Source organism: Belonocnema kinseyi, chromosome 10 (genome assembly GCF_010883055.1).
Source record: "Belonocnema kinseyi isolate 2016_QV_RU_SX_M_011 chromosome 10, B_treatae_v1, whole genome shotgun sequence".
Lineage (NCBI taxonomy): Eukaryota > Metazoa > Arthropoda > Insecta > Hymenoptera > Cynipidae > Belonocnema > Belonocnema kinseyi.
In genome coordinates, this window is record NC_046666.1 from 92,428,461 (window position 1) to 92,443,809 (window position 15,349).

The 15,349-nt window shown below is 31.3% G+C and overlaps 1 protein-coding gene across 1 annotated transcript in view; it reads right to left on the reverse strand.

Moving 5' to 3' along the window:
* LOC117182130 (solute carrier family 23 member 2) overlaps positions 1 to 15,349 on the reverse strand; it is a 374,004-nt gene that overhangs the window by 259,828 nt on the left and 98,827 nt on the right. The window contains exon 4 of the mRNA XM_033375172.1: positions 3,639 to 3,844. Coding sequence (XP_033231063.1) covers positions 3,639 to 3,844 — 206 coding nt within the window. The remainder of the gene's footprint in view (positions 1 to 3,638; positions 3,845 to 15,349) is intronic.

Here is a 15,349-nt window from a genome sequence, read left to right on the forward strand (position 1 = left end):
GTGATCTTCTTAACTTGCAACTTTTGATTCATTACATTTTTTCATAGAGTGCCCATTTTTCGTGATATTTGAAAGTTTCAAGTTAAAAAAGTCACCCCGTATATATACTGTGTGTGGGTATGTTCAAAAGTTTCAATGAATGTACCGCCTGGCCACTTTTTTTAGCACTACACCACTACTGAGTTCCCTTTCAAGCGTCCATTTAAATTTTTAAAAGGCTATTTTTACCCAATAAATCTAGTCTGTCAGGTCGTTAAAAAGGTGGGCTAGTAGTGTATACTATAGTGTTAGTGAAAATCGGTGTCCCTATGCCTCTGCGACTAGGATACCATGTAGACCAGCTGAAAGAGATTAAAAATTTAAATTTAAAGAAAAATTTAATTATCTACGAGAAGGTTATAAATTCAGAATCTACGGGTTTCGATTATTTCAGATATCTTAACTTTTTTATTCGGATGTTAAGAATTTGAATAAATATAACGTATCTCGTTAATAAATTGAGATACGCCAAAACAGACAACATTTTTGTATTCAACTTCGAAGTAGCATATTTTTATATAAGTTATAATTATAAATACGTATAATGAGAAAATTCATAAATTAAAGAAAAGGCTTTAATAATTTGAAGAAAATTCTAATAGGGAGTCAGTTTAGTTGCGACCAGGTACTGTAAATAGCTCTGCCCGCCCGATACGTGTCGAATACAATAGGACCGTTATTATATGATCGTCCGATTTCTTCTCAGTGCCGTTTAGGTGATGAAAATCAGCACAGACAGTTACTGAAAGAGCACTGGCGACCCAGTGTCCTTTCAAATCCTAAACCTACTAATCCTAAATCCTAAAACTACTTCGCAACTCTATTTTAAACCGATCGTAATAAATTCGTCATAATATTGTAAACAGGCAATATTACTTCAAATAATTAGTTTTTAGCATTTTTTGGGCTTCAGGGTAACCGCTGGCAAGCATTGCAAGTCAGTACTGGCATAGTACTGCTCCAGTACATTCAGTCAGTACTTCAACTCCGGCAGACTGTACTGGGCCGCTGGTGTATTTCTACCTGAGACACTACTTTAGCTTTAGGAGTAAGTTGCCGAAAATTGCACACTTTGGGATTTCACAAACTCATTAAGGTAGGGACCCTTTGTTTTCGTATACGGTGTATCCGCCCCTGAATGAATTACTGTCGGTCATAGTAGTACCAGGCAATTTTCTGTTTTCTCACCACATCAAGAAAAAAATTCTTATTAAATTAAAAAAAACAAACATTTTTTGACTAGGTTCTTTTGATTCAACATAAAAATATTTTTTATTAAAAGAAAATTTATTTGATTTTAATAAATGTTGTCACGTAATTTCTTTAATTTAAAGAATTTTTTGTTTAAATGATTTGTTTGGTTTAAAACAAAATTCTTTTGATTTAAAAAAGTTACTAGGAACAATGAAACAAATAATTTTTTCAGAGTCAGTCATTTGAAATAAGCAAATTATTTCTTTGAATCAAAGAAAAATTTTCTTAATCCACATTACCAAGGCACGACGAGATTGCGCATAACAAATCACTTTGATTATTTTACGTTAACGCGTCTTTCGGAACACGTGTTACCAATTTTCGCGAAGACGCGGAAGCGGACGGCGCTTGGTAATAATTAAAATCGCTAAAATGTGTGATAAAGAAGTGCGCGAGATCCTTGCCGCGAACATCCTATGAGGATTTGCAGAAAGCATAGCAGCTTTCTACCGTGTAAATAGATACTTTTGTACAGCATGATCTAACCTCGCTTTTATCTAAATTTTTGTTACTTCTGTGCACAATTTCGTCACAATTTACTTTTTTTTACCTTAAATTTTCGTAAGGAATTCTAAATTAGGAAAGAATAAAATTAATTTACACACAAAAAGTATTTAAATAAACTTTTTTCCTCAGGTGAACAAATAGACCATGCAAGTATCTTAAAGCTGGAGTTGTCGAATCCGATTATTGAAAAACTATTATCATGCGAAGAAAAACGAAAATTTTTTGCTTGTATTTAATAAGAATTATTACAGATTTAAATTGAATACAATTATTTGCTTCGTGAGAAAGCTAATTTATTTATTATTCATTATTGGATTTAAAGAAAATCTATTTTCATTTCAAACTAACCTGTTCTCTTTGTTCAACCAAAACAGTTATTTCACTTAAAAATGTAAAGGCCAAATAAAAATTTATATTTATTTGATTCAAAGAAATTTTTCATTTTAAGCAATTAAATATTTCTTCAATTAAAAGAAATATTCTGTTCGAACGAACGAAATATTTCTTTAATTTAAAGAAATTTTCCGTTTAAATTAACGAAATATTTTTTTTAACTGATAAAAAAAATAAACAAAGAAATTTCTTTAAATCAATTACATATTTCTTGGACCGTAAATTAATACTAGAATTTCTTTGATTTAATTAAGGTTTCTTTGATGCAACAAAACTTTTTTCTTGGTGTAGGATCGCCCAAAGGAACATCCGGGCTCTAAAACTGCCTTACCTGCTGCCTGCTTCGCTGAATAGTTGAACACATTACTACAACGATAATGTCAAGGAAAATTTCTTTATTTTAATTTTTACAAGGAAAATTTTTTTTAAGTGGCATGTGCTGATAGTCTTTTACTCTTTAGAACATTCATACAAAAAATATGACAAATTTACTTCACCGTTTGCCCTTAATCTTATTTCTAATATTTTCCTCGATTTTCAGGGCCCTTAAGGGCATGTGACACAGCTAAATACCTATATTACCGACCTTACTTTATCCGTTCACTGAATGTTCTTTTGAACCTAAGAACTTTTTTTGTAAATAAAATATCGAGCTGAAACTTTGGAAAATGTATTAGAGTAAAATAAAGTACGTTTAGGTACTGCATTTTGGAAGAATCTTCACTGAAAATTATTTCATCTTTTTTCTGAACCTCGACATTTTTTGAACGTTCGAACTTTTTTTATACATAAAATATCGGTCTCAAACTTTGAAAAATGCAAGAGCCGAAAGAAAACTACGTTTAAGTACCACGTTAAATAATAAAAGATGTAAAAAAAATATTTCAACTATCAATCCCATCGGCATCAGCCAGTAACGTTGTACACGAAAATATGAACCCTCTAGAGCCTCGTCTAGTGGCCGCCAGGGTTCGTTTTTTCGTGTACAACGTTACCGGCTGATCCCGATGGGAATGATAGTTGAAATTTTTTTTCACAACTTTTATTATTAAGCTTTGTACTTTAGCGTAGTTTTCTTTCGGCTCTTGCATTGTTCGAAGTTTGAGACCGATATTTTATGTATAAACAAAGTGCGAACGATCAAAAAATGTCGAGGTTCAGAAAAAAGATGAAATAATTTTCAGTGAAGTTCCTACCAAAATGCAATACCTGAACGTACATTATTGCATTATTTCATCTCGATGTTTAATCTACAAAAAAGTTCTCAGGTTCAAAAAAATATACAATGAACTTATAAACTGAGGACGGTAATATAGGTATTTAGCTGTGTCACATGCCCTTAAGTAGTTTAATACCTCCTCAATTTATTTATGTGAATATTTATGTACAGCTTCATAATTGTGCTCATGAGTAGGTTTAAGCTAATATTATAATTATCGATTTACCTCCAAAGCCAACGATTACTTGAAATAATGCAGATACTGCAATTGCACCAGAAAGTTCACGCATTCGCACCTGCCATAATTCTGTCCGATTTTCGGGTGACATGGCGTCTAAAACTTCATTAGCTGGACACTTCCATTGTGGCAAATTTAATATGGCAAGAGTGGGAACTAAAAATGATATTGTACCTCCTTGTACTAAAGGAAGTCTAGAAAACAATACAAAAGTTAGCTACAAAGAAGAAGAAAAAATTAAAGGAACAACACTACGAAGCGAAAATAAAAAAAATAAAAATCTAAGAAAAGTAATTAACTGCGAAGTCTTTAATAATAGCATTAAATTCCTAATTGCCATAAAACGTCGATAACAAACTAGTCATTGTTAGATGGTTGCATTAGGTCATGAACAAGCATTCTATTATTACACTATGGTATGTAATTACATAGACATCATAAAGTCGTGGTTTCCGGAAATTCGGTAAGCTTAACATTTTAACAAATCAAGATGAAATACAGAAAAAAACTATTTATACTTAAAAAAGACAACAACAAAACATTTGTAAGGATTTTTTATTTAAAGTTTAATGTTAGTACTTATATATAAGAAGTACACATTCAATAGTCATAATCCTGACATATAAAAAGAAACAATTAGCAAAAAATACCGCCTGGTGTAATATAATATCTATAATTCTATATCCAACTCAAAGAGGGATACATTTATTTAGTTAAAATGATTCTATAGATATATTTACTAAACGAAACATTAAACTCATAGGCGTAGGAATTTAAGGATATTTTAAACAGTATCTGTGGTATATATTGATATGTGATGTATATAATCCTTGCAGACCTGAGTGACCAAAAATGCATTGAAATTTGTTTTTGAATTTTTATGCATATCGTTCGGAAATATGTTCGAAACCGCACAGAAATAAATCCATTTTTCTTTGGTTTGAAAAAAATTACATTTATAGGGGGCGCAAGCTCCATACAGTTTATAACGTATTTTCCAAAAGAAAAAAGATGTATTTGTAAATTTAATTCAGAATCGTCAATATAAGCAGAATCAAAATAAAACTCAACATTTCTCTTAACAGTTATCCATATAATACAAATAAAATATTTTTTTTTTACTATCACCCCCATAAATCTGTTTTATTGGGTCCCAAAAAAACCCATTAGTAAAAAAATCGGTTTTGCAAGATTTTGGCACTGATTATGATTTTTTTCGGTTTCTTAGATTACAAATTGTTTATGATACATAAGATTATACCCTTATGGACATTGAGCCCCTGAATCCGAATCCGGCCGCAAAATTTGTCTTGCACGTCTCAGTTTTCCTCTAGATTAAAAAAGTAGGAAAAATCCTAGGGATTTTCTTGTTACACAGGCCTAACAAAAAATGTGTCTGCAGGTGACAAGTGGCTAGACTGCCCTTTTGAATTTCGAACCGCTGAATCCAAGTCTGGCCTCACCATTTCTCCTACAAGTACTAGTTTTCCCCTAGATGCAAGAAGTAGGGGAAAGTTTAGGGATTTCTGGTTACACAGGCCATACAAAAAATTTATCTGCACGAGACAAGTGACTAGGCTATCCTTATGGATTTTGAGCCGCTAAATCCAAATCTGGCCTCAAAATTTATCTAACAAATTTTAGTTTCCCCCTAGATGCAAAAAATAAGGAAACCCCTAGGAATAACTTGCACGTTATTTTGATAATACCAGTATACACGAAAATAGGAACATCGATTTTATATTCTTGAGTGCAACGACTTGTAGAGACTTAATTTGTACAGAAAAATTTTGCAGTGTGCCTTTCATTTCCCCTAGCTTATGTAATTCTAGGGAAATTGAAGGGATTTCTCAGATTATATAGATTTACACGAAAAAAAATAAGAAAAACGTAGTATCCTTTAGATTTAGCACGCAAAACTGCAAAGGATATGGCATTTTTGTTATTTGTCCCCGTACAAATCTATATAATATGAGAAAGACCTTCAATTTCCCTAGATTCGCACAAGCTAGGGGAAACGGAAACAACACTAGAGAATTTCTGTATACAAATAAGGTCTCTAAAAGTCGCGGCACTTCAGAGTATAACATCCATCTGTCTATTTTCGCGTATACTGGTATTATCAAAATAACGTCCAGGATATCCCTAAGTTTTTGCATATTTTCTGCATCTAGGGGAAAACTGAGACGTGTGTTTGAAGTTCTGAGGCCATATTTGGATTCAGCGGCTCAAAATCAATAAGGGTAGCCTAGTCACTTTGTTTCGTACAGGCAAATTTTTTGTGTGCCCTCTGTGACCAGAAGATCCGTAGGCTTTTCCTTACTTTTCGCATCTAGGGAGAAAATGATAAAAGTTCGAAAAAATTAGTGGTCAAATTCATATTGAGAGCGCAAAACTGTAGAAAAAAAAGCATTTGTCTGATTTTTTGCTTTATAAGTCAGTATAATATGCGCAAGACCTTCGATTTCTATAGATTTATCCTAGCTGGGGGAAACGGTGAGCACAATGGGGAATATTTGTGTTTGAATTTGATCTATAAGAGTCACAACATATAAGAATATGACACCAGTACGTTTATTTCTGTGGTGCAGACAAGTTTTTTGTGTGGCCTATGTGACGAGAAAATCCCTAGGTTTTTCCCTAATTTTTGAACCTAGGGGAAAACTGAGGCGTGCAGGGCCAATTCTGATGCCATATTCGGATTCAGTGACTCGAAATTCATAAGGGTAGTCTAGTCACTTGTTTCGTCCAGACAACTTGTTTTGTAGGCCTGTGTAATTATATGTTTACATAAATTGTTTAAGCAATTTATTATTGTTTGAGTCACTTTTGCTTAGAGATAGAAAGTCGCAGGTTTTCCAAAAAATATCCAATTTTTAATTATATTAAGGTAATAGTTAATTGAAATGAACAAACATTATTATTTGAACAATTTAATATTGTTTATGGCTAACTTCTTCTATATTAATACTAGATAGTTGCAAGATTTTCCGAAATTGTACAATTTTGTCAACCTATCAATAGCAGTGGAGTAATAATTAATGCAAGATAACGAAAATAATTGTTTAAAGAATGTATTATTATTGTGAATAATATTCTCTTTGCTTAATGGTATTAATTTTCGTTGTTTTCTGACATTTTTTACGCTTTGTCTATTTTCCACTTGGGGTAACCTATTATTTAATTAAATTTAGAGAAAATGATTTTTTAAATGAACTATTATGGTATATAACTATCTTCATATATATTATTGACAGATAGTTACGGTTTTTTCTTATATCTTTAGCTTTTGACCACTTTCCATTCAGTGAGGTAATAATTAATGCAAGTTAACAAAAATAGTTGTTTCAACAATTTCTTATTCTTTATAACTATCTGCTGTTAGATAGGTGTATATATGGATATTATCATCGATGACAACTTATTTTCTCTAGGGGTGGAGGGGATGGGATAGACTGATAGTAAAGTGTCTATGTACAATTTAAAACATTTCTTTTACACTTTGCAATAAACTTCGTATTGTAATTCAAAGTAAAACTTTTATACAGAATTTACAGGCCTAGTCCTGACACCTACTACCAATTATTCCATTTTTTATATTTGTCTCCTATGTAATATAGCATTTTTTAAATAACTTTTTTCAAAAATTGGGAAAAGAGCAAATATAATTTACTTCAAAAAATATAATACTATTTAAAAAATTATTCTTGCTGACGATAACTTTTTTTTGTTTATAACTAAAAATTCAGTGCAAAACGAAAGATTTCACAAAAAAACTATTTAGCATTAATGAAGAAGAAAGATATAAACAACAATAATTTGTTTAAATAATTATTTTTCCTAACATAAGTGCCAAATTTTGGAAACTCGTTTTACATGCTTGCCACGCACCTTGTAGTACACTACTACTACTATATTGTTATCTAATGTATAAAAAAAAGTAATTGTTAACGCATTATTAAAAGGTGAATTAAATTTTTTGATAATTTTTATTTCCAAAGTCAATACTTCATTCATAATGTCCCTTTTATGATTCAATATAGCTTGTAATAGAATTCGAAATTTCTTTCTTGTTTTTTTCTTGCATAAAATGAGCATAGCTTATACACATTTTTGTACATCGCATTCATAACAATTTTTCATGCTTTAATAACTGGTTAGGAAGAATTTATATCGTCTTCAATGAATGTTTAAGGACTCATAGAATACAAATAATTTGTTTATTATTTCATTTATTTGTTACAAACGAATTTTATGAACAAATTGACAATTAGTCTTATTATCGGTAAAAAATTTTTGTTCGCTAAAAGTGCTTCATGCTTATGTAGTTATATTTAATTACATAACTATCTTAAAAATTTATAATAACCATTGTTATAAACTATTCTTGTGGAAAAATATGACAATCTGAGATTTTTTCCAATTATAATTTCCTTCAATCGCCAGAACGACTTCAGGTATACCTTAAAATAATAAATATCTAATAATTTTTCATAAAATATAACAATTAAAATTTTTATAAACAAATTAGATAAACAAATTCAAAATTTTGACCCTTTCGCATAGAAAATTTGTGTTTGCACGGGAAATACTTTAAGCTATTAGACGAATGACTTCTAGTCACAAAAATAATAGAAAAGTTAACAATAACCACTATTATTAACAATTCTTGAGACAGAATATTTGAACTTAAGGTTTTATCAAATTTAAATTTTCTTTGATGGCCAGAAGTCATGGTATCCACAGTTATGTTTTATTTTAATAACTTTCAGTTGTTTCAATATTCTCTTTCAGAAATATGTGCATTGGACATTGGACTAAGAGTTTTCTTTTCGCAGTTGCATTCTTTTCTACATTACATTATATTTGTCTTTATTATTGGAAAAGGTTAAAAGCAAATTAAATCATGATTTCATCCTTCATTTTAAAAGAAAATGGCAGATTTCAGCATTTATTAAAGATTGTTTCGACAACAAGTTTGCAGGTTGGTTGACAACATATTTTATCGTGGAATTTCAACCTGAAAGTAATCCCTTCTGTAAATAACCAATTAAGATCGATAAGAAACTACTATATATATATATATATATACATATATTATATATATACTTATATACTATATATAAGTAATATCTCAAACTTTCCGAATCGTGTTTCTTAATTGTGCCAAAATGATTAACAACGATTGAGCATTTTGCATTCCCAATTGTTTCCAATCGGGTACTTGGAATTTGAAACAGTATATATTATGAAACAAACTAAATAAACATTTTTAGATAATTCTTCCAGGTGAAAGTGGTGTTACGAAAAAAATGTGCTAATAGTATTTTATGTTCAAAAAATAAAATCAGATACACGATAAAAATAAAATGGTTGATTTTGTAATAATAAAGCAAAATTGTTATTTTTTATTGTGCGCTCTTGGATTGTTTATTTTATTGAATATTTTTATAAATGTTTAGAAGTTTTAAAATCGGCTTAGATTAAAAAAAGCGAATAATTCAGAAACGTGAAACTAATGATTGGCGTAAAACCAACTTTTTCTATTATTCGTTAGAAAGCCACTAAAATCAAAGAAAAAATCTGGAATAATTTCCTGGTTAAAAAATGTTACACCAGTCAATAAAATTCAAAGTTTAAGTTTTTTAAGATGAAAATTTGGTTCTTTAAAGTATTTAAAGCTAAATTGCAAATTAAACCAATCGAAATGGAAGTTTTCCGATCACTGAGCGTTCTTAATATTTAATTAGAACAGTTAAAAGAGCGATTTCGAGTTCAAACGTTCATTAATATATGCAAGAATTACAAGTTTTCTAGGAACTTTTTATAAATAAAGCATTTGAAATAGTTCAATATGGATTCAGAAGCCTTTAACTTTCTCGCATTAAAAATTATGCCATATGAAATTTAAGTGTGAAAAATGTACATTTTTAATCCTGTTTCGATTTGAATTCAATTAGTAAGAATGCAGACTTTAAAAATAGCATTTTAAAATTCAGGTTTCTCAACTTCTTACATTTAAGCTTAATAATTTTGTAATTTTAACACTTCGTACTCAAAGTTTAAAGGAATTCATAAGTTTAAGATTAAACTCTTATCCTTTGATATGCTAAAATGTCGAAAAACGCCTATAAGGTTACATAAGATTTGATGAAATTATGAAAATGACAACTAGATATAAAGACCAAAAATAAACTTTTTTTCAGACTATTAAATAAAAAATTTCACCATAATTACAGAAATATGTGGGCATTAATGACAATGTTTCAGGAAGGAGAGAATATAGAAAATGTCTGTGCTTATGGAAGGAAAACCATTTGTTGTGATGAATTCTGCACGTATTCAATTCAATTTTGAACCCAATGAAACCTAAATGAATATTGGCTCCATCCTACCTTCTATAATGTTTTCAATCGTTTTCAGTTGGGTATCCATTATTCTCAATGAGAGGTTAAGTTTTCACTACAGCATTTTGATGTGTTATGATTCATTCAGTGTTATGATTCATTCTTAATCTGTAGTGATTGAAAAACTGACTTTTTTCAAGTGAAACTGCCAACATTTGGAATCTGTTTATCTAAGTTGTTTATAAACATTTAAGTTATTATATTTTACAAAATATTATCAAAGATACAATTTTTGGAATATCCGCAGCCATTCTAGCGATTAAAGAAAATTTAAATTTGATAAAACCTTAAATTTGAATATTTTGTAACAAGAATTATTTATAATAATGATTATTGTTCACTTCTCAAATATTTTTGTGACTAGCAGTCATTTCCAACAGCTTAAAACTTTTCCAGTGAAAACAATTTTTATCCTTTGCGAAAGAGCCAAATATTTGAATTTGTTTATATCATTTGTGCATGGAAATTTAAATTGTTATATTTGATTAAATATGAATAAATATTCATTAATTTAAGGTACACCTGAAGTCTTTGTGGTGATTCAAGGAGATTATAATTTGAAAAAATCTCAAATTTTAATATTTTCTCACAAGAATTGTTAATATCAATGGTTATTATAAACTTTCCAATTAATTTTGTAATTAAATGTCATTCCTGCATTAATATGAAGTATTTTTAGCAAACAGAAATTTTTTACCAATAATAAGACTATTTGCTAATTTGTTCTTAAAATTTGTTTATACCTAATAAATGAAAAGAATGAACAAATTATTTGTATTCTATGAATCCCTAAACATTTATTTAAGACAATACAAAATTCACGTAATGAATTATTAGATCGTACAAAATTGATATATACCAAATTTCTGTTTTTCCATACTTTAAGTGAAAGAATGATTAAGAAACGAATAGAGGAGATAAAAGTTCGGAGCGTCAAGCTCGTCAAAATCTAATGAACTTTAATTTAAAAAAAATTTTAATTGGACCGAAATTGAAGGCTATGGACATTTTTGAACGAAAAAAGTGCATTTCCTCCCACTGTGTGGCACTTTGTGTTTACTAAAATTGGAAACTTTTTAGGAATTTTTTAACAAGTGGAAAATCACTAAATGACTAAAAAAAATTTAATTTTTTAAATTATAACACGTGCCCGACATGTTATTGGATTGAAAACTTAATACTATAAAGATAAAGGTATCATTATCTGGAACAATGGCAACCACTCTGCAAACATTTTTTTCTCCATTAATCCACAGTTTAAAAAAATATTGACAACATTGGATTGCCATTGTGTAACTTTTTTTGTAATTTTTTCCAATAAGCTAATAGTAATCATTTTAAGGGGGTCTTCTAAAGTGTCAGATAATAAAAATCCGTTTTTTCATAAATCATATCTAAAATACATGAAAGGTGGATATTGAAAGTCGTATAACCGCCAATTTTTCAAAATTTGTTTTATTTTCTTTTTCGAAACTCTAAGTTAATTCCGTCATTTTGGCGATAAAAGCAAGTCAAAATTCGCAATACTTTTATTGTGAGAACTTTTCAAACATTGCATTTCGGCAACTGGCGCCCTATTGGCAATTCAAAGTCGTATAGCAACCAATGGACCTTATGTAAATTTCGTGTTTTCACAGACACTTTCGGACTTTTACAGTAGTAAGATGTACCAAATGTATCTGCATGTGTGTTAGAATTCTTAGTAAAACTCCTGCGCATTAAGATTTGGTGTAATACCCAACCTAAAAACATTTGACTCAGTGCTAATCATCTGTTTGACTGCATTTCTGTATTGCGTCTTGTCTCTCGCGTATACAAAAAGTATTTTAATGTTGAAAATCGTCAAACCGTGCGTTTGATTATATTATGACATTCATTTACTAACATTTTGGTTCAAGAAGCAATGTTCTACCCAGGACAAAGAACCGACAAAAATCGAGTCGGTTTGAATTGCGTATCTGTCATCTGCAGATTGAAAGAATAAAAATGCAATCGATTGTCCATATTTCTAATCGGTCACCTGAGCGCCGTACTTTAAATCTGCCATTCCACATTCGTTAAAATGCTTAGTGAATAGAGTTGAATGAGACTGACTAACCTGAACTAATTCCTATGGGCATTCGGCGATTTATTAATGTGCACATAAATGGGTTGAGTCAATATGAAATGGAATTCTTAAAGGATCACAACAAACAGTAAAAATACGATGCATACACAACAATTTTCAATAAGCGTGAATCTACCAATTGTATGTCACCTCAGGTTATGTCTAACAGAATAGGATATGCAGACTAAAATTTTAAACAATTAATTCTTTCGAATGAGAAGTATGTAGTAAGACATTTTATTGGGACAATTCTGATTAAACAAAAATTAAATAAATTCAAGGTAAATAACATTGTTATATATTATAATTGATACGACAATTTGTTTCTAAACTTAATGATTACACAGCCACACAAAAAAAAGTGTGCGGATCTGGTAACAAGACACACGAATTCCTATGGATTTTGGGGCGCTGAATTTAAATTCGTTATCAAAAATTACCCATCACGTCATGGTTGAGCCATAACCACAAAAAATGACGAAAAATCATGCACAGAGGCAAATAAATTTCAAAATAATTCCAGTGATGCAAATTTTCACTTCAAAAACATGTCGACAACTGTGAAGGATCAACCCTTGCCTGATATCAACTTATTTAACATAATTTTACCCAACAGAACCTGACCTCAACTAACCTGAATTGACAGAAATTTATTGAACTAAACGTAAAGCTCTGGAAGCATATTTTCCCAGTAGCAAATGTGTGCTACATCGAATGGGTCAACTCGAGCCTAACCTAGAAATAACTCGAACCTAGCCTAACCTAACCTAACCTCACGAAACACAATTAAACTGATTGTGTTGTCCCGTTGTGTTTGCGGTACCGTTTCATTCAGCTTCGGCTTAACCTACATAGAGGTTTAACCTATCCTAACCTAACAAAACCCGACCTAACCTAACTGATTACGCTGGAAACCCTGTTCTTGCGTACTTTCATATTTTGACATTAATAGCAGAAAATTTCTGGAGTTTTGTAACCGCTTGTTGCTAGCATTATTCGCCTGTGTCTATAACCAGGGCACCTCCACGTGGTGACGGTGGGCAACGGATCCACATTGGCTGAGTCCCTGGGTAAACGGCGTTCATGCCGTCATGGCAGACACAGGTAAAAAGTGTATTACGGTTGGTGTAGAGTCTCATGCTACAAGGAAAAAACCGCGAGCATTTCTCAATCGCATGCCTGCAAGAATAACTCAGATTCATTCTGTTACATTTGCAGTAAATATGAAGTGTGCAGTTTGCGAAAATCAATCGACGAGGAAGTGAAAAGTCTTTACAAAAAGTGTTTTGACCGTAAATTGCTGCACCAAGAAACAAAATGGTTTCCTCACGTCATTTGCAATTCCTGCAGACTTATGTTGTATCGTCTAAAAAATTCAAGCAACGAAAAGTACCGCAAGTACTCTACACCAACCACATGGAAAAACGCCGTTATTGCGAAGGGCTGCTACTTTTGCATGAATTCCGTCAAAGGGTTCAACGCCAAAAATAAAAATAACATTTCGTACATTAATGTGTGCACAGTCACAAGAGCAATTGAAATCAATAAAAATGCACGAATACTGATTTAAGCGCTTTAGAAGATGATAGAATGGAAGTTGAAAGTCAACGTCATGGAGACGGTAGTGAAACCAGTGATCGAATAGAAAATAGTTCTGATGATTCCGATGAAAATGACGAAAAAGATGACGAATATGGCGTGCATAAAATGAAATTGAAGGTTCCAATATTAGTGTCGCAACTGGAACTGAATGATTTCATTAGAAATCTTGGATTACCGGAAGACGGCGCTGAATTTGCCGCTTTATTTCTAAAAAGAAGAAATCTTCTAGAGCCAAAGACAAAAGTTTCATTCTATCGCGACAGGGACAAAGAATTCAGAAAGTTTTTCGTTAAAGACGAAGAGACGTCTTTAGCGTACTGCACTGACGTTAACGGACTAATGAACCACTTGAAGAAAAATGTGTGCAGAGACGAATAATGGCGACTTTTCATTGTTTCGTCAAAGCGCGACATTAAGGCTGTTTTACTGTATAACACGAATACTTACGCTCCTATCCCTATAGCTCACTCAACGGCCATGAAAGAAGAATATAACAATGTTAAAATGCTTCTTGAAAAAGTTAATTACACGAATCACAAATGACAAATATGTGGTGATCTCAAAATCATAACAATGATATTAGGCGAACAATCGGGTTTCACGAGAGAGCCATGCTTTATATGCCTGTGGAATATCAGAGATCGAGCCAATCATTACAGTAAAAAAAACATTGGCCTTTAAGAGATTCATTCGAACCTGGTTCTCATCATATCATCAACCAAAGCCTCGTTGATCCAGAAAAAATTTTACTACCACCCCTCTACATAAAGCTTGGGCTCACAAAGCAATTTGTCAAGGCGTTAGACAAAGATGGACAATGCTATAAGTATATATCCCTTAAATTCCCTAATGTTTCAGAAGCTAAATTGAAAGAAGGAGTCTTTGATGGACCACAGATTCGAATATTAACAAGAGATACTATTTTCGTAAGCCACATGACGAAAATTGAAATGGACTCTTGGGAAAGTTTTAAAGCAGTAAACGCAAATTTTCTCGGTAACAAAAAAAGTCCAGACTACGAGAATATTGTTGCGAAAATGATAAGAAACTACAAAAAGTTAGGCTGCTTGATGAATTTAAAACTTCACTTTCTAGATTCCAATCTGGATAAGTTTCCAGAAAATGTTGGTGATTTCAGCGAAGAACAAGGGGAACGTTTTCATCAAGACATAAAAGTGATGAAACAACGATATCAGGGTAGATAGGACGAGGTCATGATGGCTGATTTATGCTGGATGTTGAAAAGGGAAACGAATGTAGGTCTTAAGCGTAAGCGTAACCCTTTGCATCGTTCCTTCGAGGCAAAAGGACACGTTATAGCAGGCAGAAAATAGACTGAAGTAGGTGTATAAATCAATTTAATTGCGATAAAAAGCAAGATAAAATGTAAACACAAAAGGTAGTATAAATATATCACTTAAGTCTAAGAAAAGCAGAGAGAAAAAAATTTGGAATAAAACTTATTCATTTGCATGTTTAAATTACAGTTCTACATTTTAATTGATACAAACATTGTCAGGTTAATTAAAATGGGGTCAATTCTACTTGTAGTTCTAAGTTTCTTCAAATGAGTAATGTGCGTC